Source organism: Macaca nemestrina, chromosome 16, assembly GCF_043159975.1.
Source record: "Macaca nemestrina isolate mMacNem1 chromosome 16, mMacNem.hap1, whole genome shotgun sequence".
Taxonomy (NCBI): Eukaryota; Metazoa; Chordata; class Mammalia; order Primates; family Cercopithecidae; genus Macaca; species Macaca nemestrina.
Window position 1 is genome coordinate 81,060,608 of NC_092140.1, and position 23,380 is coordinate 81,083,987.

At 41.5% G+C, this 23,380-nt stretch overlaps 1 protein-coding gene across 1 annotated transcript in view; it reads left to right on the plus strand.

Moving 5' to 3' along the window:
* Positions 1-13,993: 13,993 nt before the first annotated feature.
* The window catches only part of LOC105490663 (siah E3 ubiquitin protein ligase family member 3), a 77,261-nt gene continuing 67,874 nt past the window's right edge, over positions 13,994-23,380 (plus strand). Inside the window, exon 1 of the mRNA XM_011756510.2 lies at positions 13,994-14,637. Coding sequence (XP_011754812.1) covers positions 14,503-14,637 — 135 coding nt within the window. The 5' untranslated portion in view covers positions 13,994-14,502. The remainder of the gene's footprint in view (positions 14,638-23,380) is intronic.

Consider the following 23,380-nt stretch of genomic DNA (forward strand, 5'->3'; position numbering starts at 1 on the left):
ATGAATTAAGTGCCACACATAATCCAAAGCAAGCTAGGTTTTAAGTATCATTATGAATACAAGGACTTAAACATGTTTGATGTGTTTTAATCTATTGCAGCTGTCATTTTAATGATGCTCCAAAATTGTCCCATCTTCAGCAAGTAAGAACCTCTTCATGATCACTTCTGAGTCTTTCACAAGACCCTAGTATTTTTTCCCTTGTCTTTTAAAATTGCTTCCTTACTTTCTGTGGTGATGGGATGCTCCAGGCTCATCTAATACATGTTCTGCTCCAGACACCTAGAACTAGCCACTTCTTCAAAGATAACTAGTTTGTTTGTTGTTGAGAAAATTTACATGGAAACCACAATCTGTGTTCTTTCTTTTTTTTTGAGACAGGGTCTCACTCTGTCACCCAGGTATGAGTGCAGTGTACAATGATACGGTCTCCACTCACTGCAACCTCCGCCTTCCAGGCTCAAGCGATCCTCCTAACTCAGCATCCTGAGTACCTAGGGCTACAGTCATACACCACCACGTCCATCTAATTTTCTTTATTTTTGGTAGAGATGGGGTTTCGCCGTGCTGCCCAGGCTGGTCTCAAACTCCTGAGCTCAAGGATCCACCCCACCTCAGCCTCCCAGATTACAGGTGTGCGCTGGGATTACAGGTGTGAGACACCATGCCTGGCCCTACAGTACTCATTTTTAAAAGTCTTTTCAGTAGACAGAACTAAGTAACATATCTTCTTCTCCTTCTCCTCCTTCCCTTTTTCCTTCCCCTTTCCCTCCCTTTTTCTCTTCTCCTTCTCCTCCATCTCCTTTACCTCTGCTCCACCTCCTCCACTTCCTTAACATAAAATACATCACTGCAATCATTGCAATTCAAATTCAAGACTACAGTATATGTATTTCTCACTTCATGCATCTTATACCTGTAACTTCTTTCTTTCAATGACACCAACATAATTACTCATTTGCTTCATCAACAGTACACACACATCAAATTACTCCAAAACTTGATGACTTGCCACAAAGACAAACACTAATTATATTACAGTTTCCATACATCCCTAAGTCATAAGGCTGCATGACTCTGGAACAAGGTCTCTCATAAGACTGCAGATAAAATATTGGCCAGAGCCGCAGTCATCTGAAAGCTTGACTGGTGCTGGGAGATCTGCTCCCACCGGGGCATATTCACATGGCTGGTGAGTTGATGCTGAGTTGATGCTGGCATTGACAGAAGACGTCAGCTGCCCTTCACATGGCCTCTTACACAGCTGCAAAAGGGTCCTTATAGCATGATGTCTGGCTTCCCCCAGAGTGAGTGATCCTAGGGAGCAAGATGTAAGTGGCAATGCCTTTGATTGTCTAGCTTCAGAAATCACACATTTTTGTGTCTATCACTTTCTGTTGTTATAAGTGAGTCATTATGTCTGGCTTACTTTCAAAGGGAAGGAATTCATCTCTTCCTGTTGAAAGGGGAATGTTAAAGAATTTGCAGACCTATTTCTTCCTACCCTCTGGCTGCAACTTACTTACATTTCTCCCACATGCAATATACACACACCACTTCCAAAGATCCCCAAAATCTTACTCCTTTACAGCACCACCTCACAGTCTAGGATCTTGTTATCTAAGTCAGATCCAAGCATGGCAGAGACTCCTCAACTTCCTTGAATTCAGCTCCTTGAGTACAGTTTCTCACAATCTGAGGACCTGTGATCTAAAGAGAAAAGTTATCTGCCACCTGCTCTCCAACATACACTTAATACAATCGTAGCACAAACACAGGATAACTGCTATAGACTCACCCCGTTCAAAACAGGAGAGACCAGGAGACACAGGAGGCAGGAGAACCACTTGAACCCAGGAGGCAGAGGCTGCAGGAGTCCCTGACCCACAGCAATTCTGAAATCCATCAGGGCAAATGTTGGAAGTTCCTTGATTAGAACACAAGACCTGAGAATGAGTTTCCATAGCTCCCAGCTCCCATATCTGAGCCCTTGGTTCTACCCATTAGGTCATTCATTCTTTTCCATGAAAGGTAGCCTATGTTCTCTGCTGAATAGTTTTCTGATCTTGCTTCTTGCCGGTAGAAACTTGAGGGTTCAAAGGCCTCTTTCAATTTTATATGGATTATGCAAGCTTTCAGTCCAAGCTCCTGACATTTCTGTCAATTTACTTCTCTTAAAAACTTCATGGATCTCCTGTTATTCTTTTTTTTTTTTTTTTTTGGAAGTCTTTATTTTCCTTTTTAAAATTTTTTTTTAATTTTACTTTAAGTTCAGGGATACACATGCAGAATGTGCAGGTTTGTTACATAGATATAATGGGCCATAGTGGTTTGCTGCACCTATCAACCTGTCATCTAGGTTTTCAACCACACATGCATTAGGTATTTGTCCTAATGCTCTCCCTCCCCTTGCCCCACCCCCCTTGACAGGCCCCAGTGTGTGATGTTCCCCTCCCTGTGTCCATGTGTTCTCATTGCTCGACTCTCACTTATGAGTGAGAACATGTGGTGTTGGTTTTTTTGTTCCTGTGTTAGTTTGCTGAGAATGATAGTTTCCAGCTTCATCCATGTCCCTGCAAGGACATGAACTCATTCTTTTTTATGGCTGCAGATCTCCTATGATTCTTATTGTAGCCTACTCAGATTAAACACAACCACAAGCCTCTCCAGAATAAACTCCTCTCAACCTTGGGCGTCCACTAAAAGCCTTTTCAAGGTCCTTTATGTTTTCATTAATATTCCCAACTCCTACCCACTACCCAATTCCAAAGCCACTACTAAATCTTAGGTTTAGTTATGGAAACACTCTATTTCTGGTGCAAACTCTTTATTAGTTATCTATTGATGCATGACAAATTACCCTTGGAGAAAAGTTACCCTGAAACTTAGTGGTTTAAAGCAACACTGAACATTTATTCTGTCACAGTTTCTGTAGGTTAGAAATTTGAGAGCAGCTCAGCTGGGCAGCTCTCATAAAGTTGCACTAAAAGATTTGGCCAGGACTACAGTTATGTAAGGCTTGACCAAGACTTTGGGGTCTGTTTCCAAGGTGTCTCATTACGTGGCTGGCAAGTTGGTACTGGCTGTTGGTAGGGAGATATTAGTTCCTTTCCAAATAGGCCTCTCCAGAGGGTTAATGGAATGTCCTCATGGCATGAGGGCCGGTCTCAGAGTAAGCCATCCTGGAGAACAAGAGGGAAACTGCAATTCCTTTGACAATCTAGCCTCAGAAGTCCAACATCATTTTCATACTTTTTATTAGAAGGAAGTCCCTATGTCTGGCTCAGTTTCAAGGAAAGGGGAATTTGGTTTTACCTTTTGAAGGTGAAGATCTATTTTTAAACTACCCAAACACTACTACCAACAATATAATTACTGAAAGTAGTTAAAATTTTTGCATTTGTTTTTGTCCCTAGACTGTATCTTACTAAGGACTTCTAGTCAAATTGCTATGTCTAAATTCAGTTAAAATTGTTCTATGTGCCTATGCCACCAACCTGAAAAACAGTTGATTTATTTTGCTTTTGACGAGGTTTTGTCAAGAGCAATTTTGAGGAATTTCTTGTTTTGAAATTTTGTAAAATAATTTCAAGGTTTCAAAGCCAAAGTATAGAACAAGCTATATTCAGAGAAGTCTGGCTTCATTTCTGCACCCTCTGCCCTCTTTCTTTCCCTCCTGTATGTTAACTTTGTTTCCAGTTTTTCATTTATTCTTCTTTTCTAAATATATAAATAGCTATTCAAATAAACATGTATCCCTCATTCGAAGATAAACATTTGCACATTATCCACACTATTCTTCATATTTCTTTCTTTATCTACCAGTATAACCTGAATTCATTCCATAGTAGTATTTGGAGATCATTGTTTCTTCTATGGCTAATGGTCACCATTGTGGAGATGTATATAGTTATTCAACCAGTCCCCTATGGAGGGATATTCTGGAGGTTCCTAGTCTTTTATCATTACAAATAGTGTTTCAGTGAATAGTGTTATGTATATGTCTTTCTACATTTTTTACAGAAACATATTTTTGTAGCTGTAATTTTTTCTGTATTGTGGATACATACACCTTAAATTCTTTAAGTCTGCTTCTATTGTGGACATATAGTCTCTTTCTTTTTTTTTTCCCCCCAGTGGTATAAATGATACAACAGCAAACACCCTTGTACTTAAATCTTTGTTGAAATTTCTGATTATATCATAAGAACAGATTTCTAGAAATTTAGTTAGTAGGTCAAAGTTTATGAACCAGCCAGGCACAGTGACTCAAGTCTGTAATCCCAGCACTTTGGGAGGCTGAGGTGGGCAGATAACTTGAGGTCAGGAATTTTAAACAAACCTGACCAACATGGTAAAATCCCACCTCTCAAAAAAATACAAAATTTAGCCGGCCATGGTGGCACACACCTATAGTCCCAGCTACTCAGGAGGCTGAGGCAGGAGAATCACTTGAACCCGGGAGGCAGAAGCTGCAGTGAGCCAAGATCATGCTGCTGCACCCCAGCCTGGGCACCAGAGTGAGACTCTGTCTAAAAAAAAAAAAAAAATTAGGAACCATTTTAGGCTGTTTATGCATATTGTCAAATTGTTTTCAAGGAAAAGGTGCAATAAGTTTATATTCTCAGAGGTAGTACAACTCGGTATCTGTCATCAGCAAGGTCTGGGCTCAAATCCTACCTTTACAAATTACTAGTTGAGTGACCCTGGGCAAGTTACTTAATTTTCCTGAGCCATGGCTTCCTCGTCTGGAAATGAGACAAATGTTACTTATGGTTTTGTGTAAACAAAAAAATAAGATATTTGACTACATATGTACTTGAATACATAGGCCAAGTATTTAGTATAGTTCTTGACATATGACAAGTATTTAAATGTTTGTTTTTATTATTCTTGCCACTAGCAGAAGAGAATGTCAGCCTCATAGCAGATTCATCAGCACTGGCTATATACATGCTCCTCCAACATACACTTAATACGATGGTAGCATGATCATAGGATAACCACTATAGACCCACCCTTGGATATATAACATAATATATACCACATATATATTATATATAATATTTTAAATAATTATATCATTTTAATAATTTTAATATTAAAATATGTTTTCATATAATATTTAATAGTAAAAATATAAAGTGCTGACTTAAAAGGTAGAATGTTGTCTTGTTTTAATTTTCATTTCTTTGATTTCTTGTTCTAGTGAACTTTTTAATTTTCATATTAATTTTTATTTCTAAGACCACTTTATTGAGATATGATTGAGATACAAAAATCTGTACATATTTAATGCGTACAGCTGGATTCTGGATTAATTTTTATTTTTAAAGCCACTTTATTGAGGTATGATTGAGATACAAAAGTCTGTACATATTTAACATGTACAGCTGGATTCTGGAGCTCTCCTATAGCTATTTTTATCTGTGGATGGTGGTTCAGTTGGAGGTGGATGGACGGCGGGGACCTCCTATTTTACCATCTTGTTGACCTCATCACTCTCTACTTACTCATCTTTTTATTACTTCTTCTCTGTACTCTGTTTGTTTATTTATTTATTTATTTGTTTATTTATTTATTCGTTTATTTATTTTGAGACGGAGTCTCGCTCTGTCACCCAGGCTGGAGTGCAGTGGCCGGATCTCGGCTCACTGCAAGCTCCGCCTGCCGGGTTTACGCCATTCTCCTGCCTCAGCCTCCCGAGTAGCTGGGACCACAGGTGCCCGCCACCTCGCCTGGCTAGTTTTTTTGTATTTTTCAGTAGAGACGGGGTTTCACCAGGTTAGCCAGGATGGTCTCGATCTCCTGACCTTGTGATCCGCCCGTCTCGGCCTCCCAATCTCTACTCTGTTTATATTCTTTGTCTATGCATGTACAAGAGTTCTTCATTAGAAATGTAAATCTTTTCTCATACTTGTTGCACCTATATCCTCAATATTTTACTTTTCCATTTTATTTGTTAGACATTATTTTGACATACAGAGTTTAACATTTTATGTAATCAAGTATTTCCCGTTGTGATTACTTCAATAGATTTTTAAAAACCTTTATGAAATAATTCACTATTTCAATATTCAATTATTTGCTCATTCACTGGTTATTTTAGTGTTATCGAGGCCATTGATGTTATGTACAGAAAAGTGCACTGATCATTCGTTCACAGCCTGATGAATTTCCATGAAATGGACATACTTATTGTATTCGTTTGCTAAGGCTTCCATAACAAAGTGCCACAAACTGTATGGCTTGGGTAACAGAAATTTATTGTTTCACAGTTCTGGAGGCCAGAAGTCCAAGATCAAGGCATCAGGAGGGTTAGTTTCTTCTGAGGGTTACAGGGTCCTTTTCATGCCTCTCTCCCACCTGCTAGTAGTTTGCTGGTCATCACTGGCCCTCTTTGGCTTGTGGATGTGTTGCCTCACTCTGTGCCTTCATGTTCACAGGCCGTGCTCTCTTATATGCATGCCTCTGCCCACATTTTTCCTTTATATAAAGACACCAGTCATATTGGATTATGTCTCACCCTAATGACCTCATCTCAATTTGATTATCTCTGTAAAGACCCTATTTCCCAATAAAGTCACATTCTGAGGTACTGGGGGTTAGGGCTTCAGCATGAATTTTTGGGGAGAAACAATACAATCCATAACATTCATGAAACTAGGACATAGATCAAGACAGAATAGTACCAGCTTTCTACAAGCCCCCCTCACATGCCCTTCAGCTGTCCCTCCTTGCCTAGGTTACCACTCTCCTGATTTCTCACACTATAGGTCACCTTGTCCTTGAACTTCCCATAGATGGAATCACATATACATATTCTTTTGTGTCTGACTTTTCTACCTGAAACTTATTTCTATGAGATCCATTTGTGTTATTACATTGTTGCGTGCAGCAATAGTTCATTCTTTTTCATTTCTACATAGTATTTAACAGAGGAAAAATAATACAATGTATTCATGTTATTGCTGATAGACATTCAGGTTATTTCTAGTTTTTAACTCTTATGAATATGTTGCTATGAAAATCCTAGTGCATATCTTTTGGTGAGGACATGATCACATCTCTGTTGTTTGTGTATGGAGAGTAGAATTTCTGGGTCATAGAATATATATATATGTTTAATGTTAGTAGATGATACCTAATGGTTTTCCAAAGTGGCTTCTAACCATATATGAGAGTTTTGGTGTTCCACAACCTCACTGGTACTTTGTGTTATTTACACAAATATGTTTTTGATAAGAAGGTGATGATGACGATGATGATGATGATGATGATGATGATGATAGCTTCTCATTGCTACTTTTATCATAAAAACTAGGCATTTGGCTGGTCATTTTTTCTCTAGCTACTCATTTAATCTTTTAAATTACACTTTAATGAAACTAATAGCTTTGTTTTACAGACAACAAAACTAAGCATAAATGAGGTTAACTAATTTGCCCAAAGTAACAGTAAGTAACAATTCAGGGTTTGAATCCAAATTTGTCTGATTGTTAATCCCAGACGCTTTCTAGTACAGATAAAATGTAAATTTGGTTGCCATAAAAAAGAAGGGGACGTTCTAGCCTTCATGGGTAGCATGAGGGGATTGGTGTGTCTCTTGCAAAGGAGCCAGCTTGGTAGTAAGAAGTGAACATAGCTCCAAATCTCCACCTCAAGGCTAGTTTGTGCCACCCTATTTTGGGACATTAATCATGAACATTTATTATTAGGGTAAGTTCTAAACATTGCCCAATGAATGATTATTGTTAAGACTGTCTCTAGGAAGAGATTGATGTAGTTCATATTCTAAAATAGAGTGACAGAAGCCAGTTTTGGGGTATAGAGTTAGAGCTAGGGCTCAAGTCTGAAGCCAGGGAAAGAATCAGTAGTAGCAGGTGTGTGCTGCTAGTCTCATGACTGATATGGATCGGCACTCTGTAGCCCTTCAGGCTTCACCTTCCCAGTTCTGGTCTCTGGGTAATATCAGGAACATTTGCCCTTAGTATATTGTACTTAGAAAAGGTTTATTTCTATTATAATAGAAATAAATGTCTATTATTCCCATGTCATAGTTGTGGGAATTGAGCCTTGGTGAGGTTAAGATAACTGGGTGAGGATACAGTAAAGGAAAAAGGCAGTATAATAATGGGTTTCCTCCAGGTACACAAGGCTGGTTCAACATTTAAAAGTCAATTAATGTAATTAATATAATTAATTACATCAACAGGCTAAAGAAATAAAATCACATGATCATATTAATAGATGTAGAAAAAGTATTTGACAAAATGCTTTTATCATGCCCTCTTTTATCATGCCCTCTGCTTGCTTGACTCTGGGTAGTAGGGTAGATATCAGTGGGGAAAAATATTTCAGGGTACAAGGAAAAAAAAAAACCCCATATTGCCAAATAATCACCCATCTGCCAAAGATACTCAGTAGAAGCAAGTATTGGGAGGCTGCTTCAAATCAGGCAGTATGCTGGTACTTCCAAATATATCATCTTAGTCTTCACAATGACCCTGAAAAAGAAATAAATGTCTGTTATTCCCATGTTATAGTTGTGGAAATTGAGCCTTGGTGAGGTTAAGATAACTGGCTGAGGTTATAATAAAGGAAGAAAGCAATATAATAATGGGTTTGCTCCAGGTACACAAGGCTGGTTCAACATTTAAAAGTCAATTAATGTAATTAATTACATCAACAGGTTAAAGAATTAAAATCACATGATCATATTAATAGATGTAGAAAAAGCATTTGACAAAATCCAACACCCATTCATAATAAAAACTCTCAGTAAACTAGGAACAGAAGGAAACTTCATCAACTTCATAAATAATAACTACAATAAACCTACAGCCAACATCATATTTAATGGTGAGAAAATAGAAGCTTTCCCACTAAGATCAAGAACAAGGCAAGGATGTCCTCTCTCACCATCTCTTTTCAATATTGTACTGGAAGTTCTAGCTAATGCAATAAGACAAGAAAAGGAAATAAAAGGTATACAGATTGAGAAAAAAGAAATAAAACTACCTTTCTTTACAGATGACATGATTATGTAGAAAACTCAAAAGAATCAACAAAAAACTTCAAACTAATAAATGATCATAACAAAGGTGTAAAATACAAGATTAATACATAAAAGTCAATTTGTTTCCTATAAGTAAACAATGACCAAGTAGAATTTGAAATTACACAATACTATTTACATTAGCACCCAAGAAGACATAGTTGTAAATCTAACAATTTTTCAACAAATGGTGCTGAAACTGGACATCTGTATGCAGATTTAAAAAAGGAATCTAGACACAGATCTTACACAATTCACAAAAATTAACTTAAAACTTGAACGTAACCAAGATATCCTTCAGTAGATGAACAGATAAACAAACTGTGGTCACCCAATGGGACATTACTCAGTGTTAAAAACATATGAGCTATCAAGTCATGAATAGACATGGATATTAAATGCATGTTACTAAGTGAAAGAAGCCAGTTCAAAAAGACTACATACTATATGGTTCCAATTACATGACATTTTGAAAAAGGAAAAACTATGGCGTAGACAACATAAAGATCAGTGGTTGCCAAGAGCTGGAGGAGGTGGGTGGGAAGGGATAAATAAACAGAGCACAGAGGCTATTTAGAGCAGTGAAAATACTCTGTGTGATACTCTAACAATGGATTTGGGTCATTTTGCATTTGTTCAAACCCGTAGAATGTACAACACCAAAAGTGAACCCTAGTATAAGCTATGAACTCTGGATGGTGGTGATGCGTCAGTGTAGGTTCATTAATTGTAACAAATACACTCCTGTAGTGGGGGGTGTTGATAATAGGGGAGGCAGTGCAGGTGTGGGGGTGGGGAGAAATGAAGTATTTCTGTACTTTTCTCTCAATTTTGCTGTGAACCTAAAACTACTCTAAAAACATTAGGTCTTTAATTTCTTGAAAATCAAGATAAAATTAAAGGAGCATTGATTTTTATATCTTAAGCACAAGCATGAGATTATCAACACAAAGTTTTAGATCTTTGACCTATTGGATGGCATCCTCATTTTGTGTACATTCATTTTATTTTAAAAATACCTTTTCAAAGCCTTTGACAAAATTCGACAGCCTTTCATGCTAAAAACTCTCAATAAATTAGGTATTGATAGGACGTATCTCAGAATAATAAGAGCTACTTATGACAAACCCACAGCCAGTATCATACTGAATGGGCAAAAACTGGAAGCATTCCCTTTGAAAACTGGCACAAGACAGGGATGCCCTCTCTCACCACTCCTATTCAACATAGTGTTGGAAGTTCTGGCCAGGACAATCAGGCAGGAGAAAGAAATAATGGGTATTCGATTAGGAAAAAAGGAAGTCAAATTGTCCCTGTTTGCAGATGACATGACTGTATATTTAGAAAACCCCATTGTCTCAGCCCAAAATCTCCTTAAGCTGATAAGCAACTTCAGCAAAGTCTCAGGATACAAAATCAATGTGCAAAAATCACAAGCATTCTTATACATCAATAACAGACAGAGAGCCAAATCATGAGTGAACTCCCATTCACAATTGCTTCAAAGAGAATAAAATACCTAGGAATCCAACTTACAAGGGATGTGAAGGACCTCTTCAGGAAGAACTACAAACCACTGCTCAACGAAATAAAAGAGGACACAAATAAATGGAAGAACATTCCATGCTCATGGATAGAAAGAATTGATATCGTGAAAATGGCCATACTGCCCAAGGTAATTTACAGATTTAATGCCATCCCCATCAAGCTACCAATGACTTTCTTCACAGAATTGGAAAAAACTACTTTGAAGTTTGTATGGAACCAAAAAAGAACCCTCATTGCGAAGACAATCCTAAGCCAAAAGAACAAAGCTGGAGGCATCATGCTACCTGACTTCAAACTATACTGCAAGGCTATAGTAACCAAAACAGCATGGTACTGGTACCAAAACAGAGATGTAGACCAATGGAACAGAATAGATCCCTCAGAAATAATACCACACATCTACAACCATCTGATCTTTGACCAACCTGACAAAAAAAAGAAATGGGAAAAGGATTCCCTCTTCAATAAATGGTGCTGGGAAAACTGGCTAGCCATATGCAGAAAGCTGAAACTGGATCCCTTCCTTACATCTTATACAAAAATTAATTCAAGATGGATTAAAGACTTAAATGTTAGACCTAAAACCATAAAAACCCTAGAAGAAAACCTAGGCAATACCATTCAGGATATAGGCATGGGCAAGGACTTCATATCTAAAACACCAAAGCAATGGCAACAAAAGCCAAAATTGACAAATGGGATCTAATTAAACTAAAGAGCTTCTGCACAGCAAAAAACAAACAAACAAACAAAAAAAAACCAAAAAAAAACAAAAAAAAACTACCATCAGAGTGAACAGGCAACCTACAGAATGGGAGAAAAGTTTTGCAATCTACTCATCTACAAAGGGCTAATATCCAGAATCTACAAAGAACTCAAATTTACAAGAAAAAAACAACCCCATCAAAAAATTGGGCAATGGATATGAACAGACACTTCTCAAAAGAAGACATCATCACTGGCCATCAGAGAAATGCAAATCAAAACTACAATGAGATACCATCTCATGCCAGTTAGAATGGCAATCATTAAAAAGTCAGGAAACAACAGGTGCTGGAGAGGATGTGGAGAAATAGGAACACTTTTTATACCTTTGGTGGGACTATAAACTGGTTCAGCCATTGTGGAAGACAGTGTGGCGACTCCTCAAGGATCTAGAACTAGAAATACCATTTGACCCAGCCATCCCATTACTGGGTATATACCCAAAAGATTATAAATCATGCTGCTATAAAGACACATGCACATGTATGTTTATTGCAGCACTATTCACAATAGCAAAGATTTGGAACCAACCCAAATGTCCATCAGTGATAGACTGGATTAAGAAAATGCGACACATATACACCATGGAATACTATGCAGCCATAAAAAAGGATGAGTTCATGTCCTTTGTAGGGACAGGGATGAAGCTGAAAATCCTTCTGAGCAAACTGTTGCAGGGACAGAAAACCAAACACCACATGTTCTCACTCATAGGTGGAAATCGAACAATGAGAACACTTGGACACAGGAAGGGGAACATCACACACCAGGGCCTGTCATGGGGTGGGGGGAGGGGAGAGAAATAGCATTAGGAGATATACCTAATGTAAATGACGAGTTAATGGGTGCAGCACACCAACATGGCACATGTATACATATGTAACAAACCTGCATGTTGTGCACATGTACCCTAGAACTTAAAGTATAATAATAATAAAAAGAAATACGAAGAAGATTATATTTTAAAAAATACCTTTAAAAAAAAAATCAGAAATTCCCATTCTCATGGAACTTACTTCTAGCAGGATGGATGACAGAAACAATACATTTTTAAAAAGTGAAGAAAAACAAAAAATCAACACAATTGTTCCACTACAGCCAAAGATGTAAAAATAATTTGAACCTCTCTGAATTATGAATATATATATTTAACGAATCTATAAGAGTACCTGCACACTTTTAGTTTTTAAAACAAGTAAGCCAATGAAAGGATATTAAATGTTTTCCCAGTGAACTGCTGAAAGCTTATTTTCTGGACAATTCAAACTTTAGAAAGCAGGTTCTGGTTTTGTGGATCAGCAGCCCTTATTAGGTGCCATGTAACAGGTGGCTCCAGGGACTCATGTCCTATAAAAATATCACATTGATGAGGTTCTAATCAGTTCAAATGTTGTCATCTTCTAGTTTGGTGCCAGTGTAGTTATTTTAAAAGTGCAAAGTTTCCATTTTTAATTGGTGTTCAGTTTGTCTCTTAAAACATTGGTTTGGTTTTAAGTTAAATGCAAGTTAAAATGAACAACCTGGGCTCTGTCCTGGCATCAACAAACTTGTGCATTATTTTTATCCTGTATATTATTCTGTTGTTAGTTTAATTGCCTGACCAAGTCACAGACCTAGGTGTTCCACGTGTGCATATGTTTTGCATACAATACAACCCAAGCATTGTAGCCAGAGCAGAACAAGAACCATGCGGGAGGGGGCAATGGGCTCACACTCACAGGGTACAATTCACAGTGGGGGCTGATCCTGCTCCAGGCAGCGCTGGATCTGGCCTGACTTCTCAACAGAGAAACAGCCAGTGAAGAGGGAAAACACAATACACGCAACTCCCCTGCTTCAGCTGCAAAGACTAAACCATCAGAGCTAGTCCCGAAAAACCCAAAGCCCTTCAAGTACTGCTTAGGAATCTTTCTTGAAGAACCAGCGGCCTCCCGTCCCCCCACCAGCCCTGTTCTGGGGAGCAAGGACAGGTTTGCAGTCTGAGGACTGGAATCCCCTCTCCCTGTGCCAGCACAGAAATGTGCTGCTAGCATTTGCAGAAACAAGTAAATGATGTGGTGTGTGCATCCTTAATCTCTCTTTTAATGTCTCCAACAATCTAGTGGTTAATTAGCAATTTGCTGCCCACCAATATGCAAATGAATAACAAGCAAAGGTTCTCTGCATCTGTAATTATTTTGCTGATTTACAAGCCTCTTTCCTCTCAGTGTAGGTTTTTCTGTGTGTGTGCATTCATGCATCAGGGATTTCATTATTTTTTGAAGCATAGTCTGTGCATTTTTATCCTTTAATACTTTCAGACTTCAGTGATCACAGTATTTTGAAAAAAAGAATATACATATATATGTGTGTGTGTGTGTGTATGTATGTGTGTGTGTGTATATATATATATATATACACACACACACTTCCTTCCACCCCTCAACTCCAAATGCATTTGTCAGGGATTCTTTTCTTTGATAAAGAGTGGAGAGTAAGATTTATCAAGGGGCTGTAATCCAAATTGCAGAAAGTCAGAACGCAAGATTGAAAGATACACATTTTTGCTGCTGCCAAGTCCTTATCTGGAATCAGAGTCTAGTAATATTTTATTTTCTCCCAAGCAGCTCTGGTGAGTCGAGCCACGATCTGCGTTATCCATCTGCCTACTTTGGAGCGGGGTGTTGTACTATTTGGCGGCTTAAACGCTTTACGTTCTTGCCAGGGCATTAAGAAAGGCTCTCATGTTAAATTAAGTCAATTAATAAATGGAGACACATTAAGCAATCAATTTTGTCAGCCTATCTCCCCAGCATTAGGTATGGTTGGCTGTAATCACAAGATAAATGCAATGTGCTGATCTATGGTAATGTTCAATAATACATTCTCCGCCAGGCTCAATTCATCAGGGAGTTTCGGTAGGGAAGGCATTTGTTATTGGCTGTCTCTGCACCTCAAGGATAACATTTCTGTCCTTTTGATTGGCCGCCTCACTGCTGCAAGATTCTAACCGTCTTATTTTGATGATGAATATGAAGGCGCGCTAAGCCGGGCTGGCGCGGAGTGTCTCAGAGGCTGCGCTCCTTCCAGAGCCCAAGGACTCACAGCTTCCTCCGCTGCCTTCCCGGGCCAACAACCCCCCAAAAGTTGTGATGCTTTTCTTTACCCAGTGCTTTGGGGCTGTATTAGATCTCATTCATCTCCGATTTCAGCACTACAAAGCTAAACGGGTTTTCTCCGCTGCCGGGCAACTTGTCTGTGTCGTCAACCCCACTCACAACCTAAAGGTGAGTCTCTGTGTCATTTTATCTTCACCGGGCTCAGGTTCAAGTCGTTTCTCGGAGGCAGCAGCGACCGTCCGGCGAGCGCGTGCAGCCCTTTGCAAAGCCGGGTCGCGGGGGCTGGGACTGTGTCTGGAAGCCAGCGTGTTTGCCTCGGCTCACTCTCGCTCTCTAGGTGGCTGGGTGCTGTTAGTGTTGTTTCCCCAACTGGCAGGAAAAATTGGATTGATGGTCTGGTGTCTTTCCCCGACGCTGTCAACCCGAGAGTGGCGTGGGGGGCAGAAGTGAGGGTGGTGGCGGGAACAGGGGGGCGTCCCTATCGCTCCCCCTAATATTTGTGGGCAAGTGCTCGGGAGACAGGATTTGAAGTTAGCCAAATTGCTCTCTGTCCCATGTGTTGGGAGAGGTGGTCAAACACGAGGATTTTAGACGCTACTGCGGGGTGAGGAATCCTGAAACAGGGACCTGGAGGTTGGTGGGGTTGGGGGAGGGTTATTTCTGCAAAGTGTTTGTACTTGTCCTCAGACGTGTGTGTGTGTGTGTGTGTGTGTGTGTGTGTGTGGTGTCGGAAGGATTTTGGCTTATTTCCTTCCTGCTGGTTAGATGCGCTCCTTGTACTGGAGCAGGATTTGCCTGGATTGTGTAATAATGTAATGAGCTCCGAGCTGCTGCCGCGGCTGCCTGGAGCTCCCTAGGCAGCTGGGTGCTGGGTTCCTAGTGGCTGCCTAGCTGCCCCGCGGCCTCTGCATTTGCACCCTCAGGTCAGTGCCCTTTTAGAGACCAGACAAAATATGGGGTCCGGCAGAGCCGCTAAACATCACAGCCAAGACTGACCGGGAAAGGAACGCTGGGCCACGGGCTAGTGGTAGGGAGGAGGGGAAGTCAGCGGAGTGGGGGCTGGGGAGACGGTGAAGCTGAACTCCCCGGATGGGAAACTCAGCACCTTGCCTCTCTCCTAACATAAAAGGTGGACTCGTTGGAAGTTCCTTTCCTGTCCTCCTGTGTAAGGCAGACAGGACTGAGTGCCGGGGGGAGGGGCCATGTCTGCAGCGCCCGTGCCCGACAGTCTCTGTGAGGATAGATCTGTCCCTCTGACCACTGCTGTTGGGGAGGAAGGGCACTGCCTGTTGTCCATTACTTTATAAACTCCTACAGTCAGACTATCCTCAGCTGGAGCGCCGCAGGTCAGCGCTGATGGGTACCCCCACTCCTAGAAGTTCCGCGGAAAGACAGCTGCCTGGAGCTGCTGGGGCTACATGCCAAGGCCAGTCCTGGTGGAGGAGCGATGGACTGTCCTGGGACCCCTATGGTGCACCTGACCTAGGATCTGACGCTCTCTGGTACCCCAGCTGTGACCAATACCATCGCATGCAACTGTTCACACCTGCTCTTGCTTGCGAGCTGTTTCCTCTCATTCCACTATTTCTCCTCTTCTTGTATAATTTAGTTTTATAAATAAGAATTCACACCAGCATCCTTGGCAAAGCAAGCAGATAGCATACACATTAAAACATAATTCTGAATTCCATTTTATGGCCACTTTTGAGACCGCATTCAAACTTCCATTATTTTGTCACTTTGCATTAGTTAGTTCCCTGGGGCAAGAAATTTTGTTTACTTCTGTTTTGTATTTTAATACTTTTAAAAATTGCTTATGAGACTTTAGCATTTCTGAAGTTTGAATTTATATGGTTCATTGACTGCAGCTGATGATGGAGAATAGCCAGGTGTTAAAGTCTCTGTGTGGAGCCAGAGGAAACCACTTGTGTGTATTTCTCAATGATGTCTGCCTGGATATTGACAAATCATCTTGCCGCCCTGACCCAGGAGTTCAGAGTTAGGGTTGGAGGCCTTGAGTCAGCTCTGGCCAGCTGTGTGAAATTGAACCCCTCCTGCACCTCTTTGAGCCTTCCCTTCCTCACCTTTTAAATGGGCTTATGAACATCTGCCCTTTCTCCGCCTCAGCTTTTGAGACTGAAGAGAGGTATCAGAGGTGTTTCATAACTCTCCCCTAAAAATAATGTATGTTATCGTATATATAATTTGTAGAGTTCCAATAGCAAATTCAAAAGTTGTCGCTTAACACATTCAGGCAATTTAGAAATCATATAATCAGTAACATAAAAATGGATGACATGCTTTGAGAGGCCAGGGCTCACTTTTTCACTTACACGCTTATCTGGCTTTTCATTTCCCATAAAAAAACACTTAGGGACTTTTGCTCAGAGAAACATCACCCCAGATAAAGCAAGTTGAGTGCTGCTAATGTCCCCAGGATGTGGAATGCGGCACACAGGATTTGGAGAGGGCTCCAGGTAGGGAGACACCTGGAGGGTGCAGGTGGCCCCCATCAGGTAAGTTGTACCCCCTTCTCAAACCTAAGGGCTAATAGTCATTTGCAGAGCTTTAAAAGGACTAACTCTATAGGAGCGTCATTGCCCCACTGCTTGTATTAAAAAGCACATGTAACCTCAAAAAAAATCTCTTTCTAAACACTAATTTCCATAAACAGACCACAGAAATATGCCTTGGATGTAATAAGCTGTGATCTATGTAATGAGGAGGAATGTCTTTTTAGAGGAAAAAAAAAAATTCTGTGGCAATATTAACCCAGAATAGCTATTGATCTGCCGTGCTTCCCCACACTTTGTATGACAGGCCAGTACATGAAATGGTGACCAAGGACAGAGAGACTACAACCTTGCTTTCAATTTTCTGGGTTGCGTGTAGCTACAAAGAGGGCTGGGAAGCTTGTATTTTTCTTTGTGGAAGCATTTATGTGTTTTATCCTTTCCTGGGCTTTCCTGAGAATTCGAACCAACAGCATTTTAGAACCTGAGGCAAGTGCTGAGTTATAATCAAAATTCACTTACAAAGCAAAGAAAATTGTGTATTTGCCATGCTTCTATAGGTCACCTTCATTCTCAATCTTATTATGGTGATTACTCAGTAACCTGGGATTCCTTCAAGCAAGCTGATGCCTTTCCTTCTAAATGGAAGGCAGAGCCTTCCCGGGGACATCAGATCCTCTGGTTAAAGCCATTACACCCCTGAAGCTCACCCTAATTAAAAGGGACATTTAGAGTAGCCAGCCTTGAACATAAGAGACCTCAGCTTTCAGTGAGTGCCAGGCAGTGGAGTGCAAACAAGACCTTTTCCCTCAGTCTCAGTCTCTGTCTCTGAGGACCACTTGCACAGATTAGGGTTCCAAACGGTGCCCACACTTCTTTCCACCCTGTGAAAAGTGACCGTCAAGGAGCCAGCTCTCTTGGCCGGCTGCCCTCTGCTTCCTCATTCACAGTGGTTATTGAAATGTGGCGAGCAGGCTTCAGGCTGGCGCTCATGAGGACGCCTGCTCCGGGTCCTGATTCAGCACTCCTCTCTCCCTCCTGTCCTTTGCTTGTTTCTAAACGAAGAAAGCCTTTCTCTCCTGGCTCCACTCCCACTGGCACTAGCTGCTTCTACAGTGTCCTGCCCTGGGCGGCCCTGCCTTGTTTTGCACCATCTGCAGAGGTGCCCTTTGAGGGGAGGATCGGTCAGTCCCTGTGCCCAGGTTTTTCCAGAGAAGGCTCTGTAGTGCTAGCCAGAGCCCTTCTGGCGTCGGTCATGAGCACTTCCCAAGCAGGCAGTAGCTAGGCTGAGGCTGGCTGAGTGGCTTCCTCCTCTTAACCACAGCCTTTGATAAACAAGTTTCTGAAAGAAGAATAGCAAAATGCTTTCTGGCAAAGTTCCATGAGGCCCTCTCTGATACCTCCACACCGTGCCTGCACCACCCCAGACAACCCCATTAACCTTGGGTTACAACAGAAACACACACACGAACATATGGAATGGGAGGGGCATATGGGACAATCGTGGCTTTAAGTGCCTGACAGATATGAAATCTAAAGCTAGGGCACTTCAGTACCATTTGTTGATGCATCCACGTGCCTTTCATTCTAAGACCGACCTGTGTGGATAAATGTGTATTGAGTGGCAGTGGGGAGGGTGGGAGCTGTAAGGAAGAGGAGGAGGCAGGACCAGGAAAGGAGAGATGTGAGATGTGTGCCCGCCTTTGCCATTTATGGGATAATCTTTGGAAACCCCGTGCTGCACCGGGCTTTGCTAACTCTGTTTCACACAGCACAGCAGGCGGCTGAATGAGAGGTAAAGACCTGAGCATTGTCTTTAGAGATTTAGAGGTGGCCTTTGGAGTGTTCTGCATGAATACCGACTTTAAAGCAGTTAAAGGCTTCCTACGAGATTGTTTAATAGCTGGTATGTGGGTTACTCAGTTCCTCTCCACACAGTCACCTCTGATGGTCCCATTCCCAGAGCTCTGGGCATTTCACAGTCTTCTTTCTCTGTCCAGCCTGGAGTCACTTTGCCAGAGGGGCTGGAGAAAGGGTAAGGAAGGGGACCCCAAGCTGGTGGGGGTCACTGTGCAAGCGTTATTCTAAAGGCTTTGCAGCCCCTTCCGGCCCATGGGTTTCTGTGAATATTGTATGACACTCCACTCTGTGGGCTCAGAGCAGTCGTGCGGCTTTTCTGGTTAATAGTGATTGCAAATGAGGCTCCTGAGTCACATAACGGGGAGGCCCAGAGCCCGGAGCAGTAATTTGGTTAGCCGTGTGCCAGTGATTGAGTTGTAGGGGAGGCTGAAGCTGGCAGCTGTGATGAGGTGAGCCGATTACCTCTGTACTACATTTATCCAGCAGCCTCGAAGCAAATTTGGTGGAATTCTCTTCACCGTGATCCCTCAACCTGCAGGGACTGTTTGGGAAAATTAGAAAATAGATACTGAAAGCTTTCTTTGAAATCCACAGAGAGGTCTGAGTCATTTGGATGGCTTCCCTGGGGTAAGATGGATTATTTTCCTAGCAATTAACAACAAGAAAAAAAATTAACTGTCTGTGGAGATATCTTACCCTTAGCAAAGTCATCTTCATCCACTAGCTCTGTTCCTCCAAAGGGAAACAGTGACCTGGTTAGACACGAAATGTCCAGTGGAAGGAATCAACCCAAAGAATGGAGACCTTACTGACAAAATTGAGACTAGAAGTTAAGTCTTCTAGGTCGGGTGCGGTGGCTCACAGCGATAATCCCAGCACTTGGGAGGCCGAGGCAGGTGGATCACCTTAGGTCAGGAGTTTGAGATCAACCTGGCCAACATGGTAAAACCCGGCCTCTACTAAAAATACAAAAATTAACTGGGCGTAGTGGCGGGCACCTGTAGTCCCAGCTACTTGGGAGGCTGAGGCAGGAGAATCACTTGAACCCGGGAGGTGGAGGTTGCGGTGAGCCGAGATCGTGCCACTGTACTCCAGCCTGGGCAACAAGAGCGAAACTCCATCTCAAAAAAAAAAAAGAAGTTAGGTCATCTAACATCAGATCTATATTCCTACACTGCCCCAGGTTGCCTTCAAATTATGCTAAGCTAAAAGTCCCTTCCTCCAGGTGCATGGTGTGAGAGCGAAAACTTGCAAGAGTCCCCTTCCTGTACGCTATCTCCCCTCCCAGGGCCAGCAGCATGACACCCTGGGCTGCACCACACACCTTCCCATCTCCCCTTTACCACAGCCACATTTTCTTCACGAATTAGAGCTTCTAAGTCATCATCCTTCCTTAATCCCTCACCCCTTCTATGAGTTTGGGCCATAATTTTGAAAGACACAATCTGAATGTTGAAATTGGGAAAGATGAAAGTCCCAAAAATATAACTATGGAAAAAAAATCCTTTAAATTTTAAGACCTTTATTTACATTTTTAAGAGAAACATACAAAATACAACAGAGTGTTTTATAGGCCACTTAACACCATAAAAGAGGCAGTAGTAACATACATATTTTTGCAAGCATAAACACTCAGATATACTAACAACTGTAGCATGGGGATAAGTTAAAAACAGACAAACTATATTCATAAAGAACTAGATCAAGAGGGAAATGTATAAATGCATATTACTATGGTTGGTAATTGTGTGCACCCAGCTTTGTAACTGTGGCCATCTGAAACACTGTGATGGACAACGTAAATCTTTTGATGGATGGCTCAAAAACCAGCGAGTCACCATTGCATGTGCAGTCACCCAAACCGCCGAGATCTCAAGAAATTGTATCTTTCACAAATGCAGATGTACAGAAAGGACAGCTGTTTATTCACTGAGGAAGTTTCAGCGTTTTTACACACACGCACAATGCCTACACACAAGGTCAACATTGTGATAATGCACTTTCCTGGAGTCAAATTTGCAGGAAAAAAAAAATCCACAAAACAAAAGAGAACTCTCTAAAAGTCTTTACACAATGTATACATCTATTATTGGAGACAATACGAAGATTAAATACATAGCATAGTATATTGGCACTATGTGTGAAAGGGCAGAAGTAGTACATGATTAAATAATTTGGCAGAGGAGTTTTTTTTGTGTCTTTCACCTGCATTTTCACTTCTTCTAGAATCTTTAAAATAGTCACCACACTTGTATTTGGAGAGTGGTTGTGGTCTACAAATTGTACAAGTGTATGCTGTCCACTTGAAAGTTTGGTTATTGCTGGGCCATTGCAATTAAGTGATTTTCTGCTATCATAGCACCAATGTAATTAGCTTTTAAACTTTTACCTTTCACCATTAAATAGCTTCATACACTTAACTAATCACAGCATTTTTGTGAGGGGTCAATTTCACAGATCTCTTCCATTGTGTTGTAAGGAATGTATAAGAATGAATGATATTCGGCTTCCCCAGTACCAAATCTGTATTAGTCAGGGTTCTCCAGAGAGCTAGAACCAATAAGATAAGTGTGTATATGGATATATGAGAGGGGATTTATTAGGGAAATTGGCTCACACGATTATGACTGCTTAGTAGTCCCACGACATGCCCATCTGCACGCTGGAGACCCTGGGATGCCGGTAGCATGGCTCACTCCAAGTCCAAAGGCCTTAGAACCAGGGAAGCCAATGGTTAACTCTCATTTAAATGTGGTTGCTGGTGTAAGTCCTGGAGTCCAAAGGCTGGTGAGCTTGGGGTTCTGATGTCCAAGGCAGCAGAAGAAAAATCTGTCCCGGCTCTCAGAGAGAGATCGATTTGTTTTCTGTATTTGTTTCTCCCAGCCATCAGCCAATGAGATGGTGCCCACCAACACTGAGAGCAGCTCTTCCCCCAGATAACCCACTCATACTCACACACTAACCTCCCCTCACAGAAACCTAACCCTCACAGAAACACCCAACATAATGCTTTACCAGATTTCTAGGTATTTTTAAATTCAGTCAACTTGACACCTAAAATTTAGTTCACAAGTCCACAACTTAGCACCCGTAAGCATCTCCTTAAATCATACTTAATTTCCACATAAGACAATAACAAGGTAATAGTTCTGCCTAACACGATACAACTAACATGGTGCAGTTATCCTGCACACAACCTAAATGTACGAATCCTTTCTCCAGATTTTGACTTTCAGAATTTTAACATTTGGGATTTTAATCTTTTGGGAATGAGATTTTTCAGGATTTTAGACTTTAGGGATTTTGATCTTTGGGGATTTCAACTTTCAGGATTATGATGTTTGTGATTGCATCTTTTGGGATTATGACCGGCACCAATTGTTAGCATTGTCATTATGATGAAAGCAGCTACTCAAAGCTGGCTTTGACTCCCTACACGCCCCACCTGGCTGTCTTTCTCCGCCTTCCCTTCCTCTCTGCAAACTTTGCTGCTTGCTGTTTCTTGGTATTTTGTGAGTTATCTTTGGCCTTGAAGAGAATTGTGAATAGAACAATTTTTTGCCTCATGTGAAAGTCAGATTTGTCCTTAATGTTTAGCTTCAAAGAAAGCATGGAACCCCGTTGGGCTCTGAGCCTGGAAGACAGGCTGGGTCTCAGGAAGACACTCATGCCTGCAGTGGGACAGGAGCTGAACGAACTGGGGCCTGTCATTCACAGAGCCGGGAGCCATGCAGATAAATCCCCTTCTCTGCTCATCCTGAAAACGTGCCCCTCATGACTTATGCATTCCTTCTTTTCATTAGCAGAGGCTCGAGTAAGCACGTGGGTAGGTGGCTCTGTGAGGGGTGTCTGATTTGAAGGGTATATATCTGCAGGCTCAGTGACACCACTCTGAGATTCAGCAGGGTAGAGAGACAGATGGAGGCAGAAATTGCATGTCCCTGTGAGGTTGTACATTTTCTCTCTGCCCTGCAGTTCGCTGCACCTTGAGGACATAGCTTCCCTCTGAGCGGGGCATGGATGACAAGGGGGATGATGCTCAGTCCAGGCTGCAGCCTCTGGAATCAAGGAAGGGCAAGACAGAACTCCTAGATCCCACTGTCATCAGAAAATTAAACATTAATGAGCTAAGCCCTAGGCCTGAGTTCCCTACACTCCAACTTGAGTTTCTACACACACACACACACACACACACACACACACACACACACACAGAGAAATAATGGCAATTCTGAGATGCTCCCCTGTGTGGGCCCTGAGTGGTCTCTGAATAGAAGTGTAAGATCACAGAATTCAAAGCCCAGTGGGTGGGGAAAACTGGCCCCTACCACAGTGGAAGAACAAATAGAGATAAACAAGACCCTTCTTCCCCACCCAGTCTGTAACCAACCAGCCTCAGGAAAGAGGTAAGTGGAGAAAGTGGTGTTGGAAAAGAAGAGAAATGTTTTAGCTGAGGACCTAAAGTATGAGTTTTGGAGTTAGATCTGGGTTTGAATCCAATGTTGCATTCCTTGGATAATATCTTTGGCCTCCCAGAG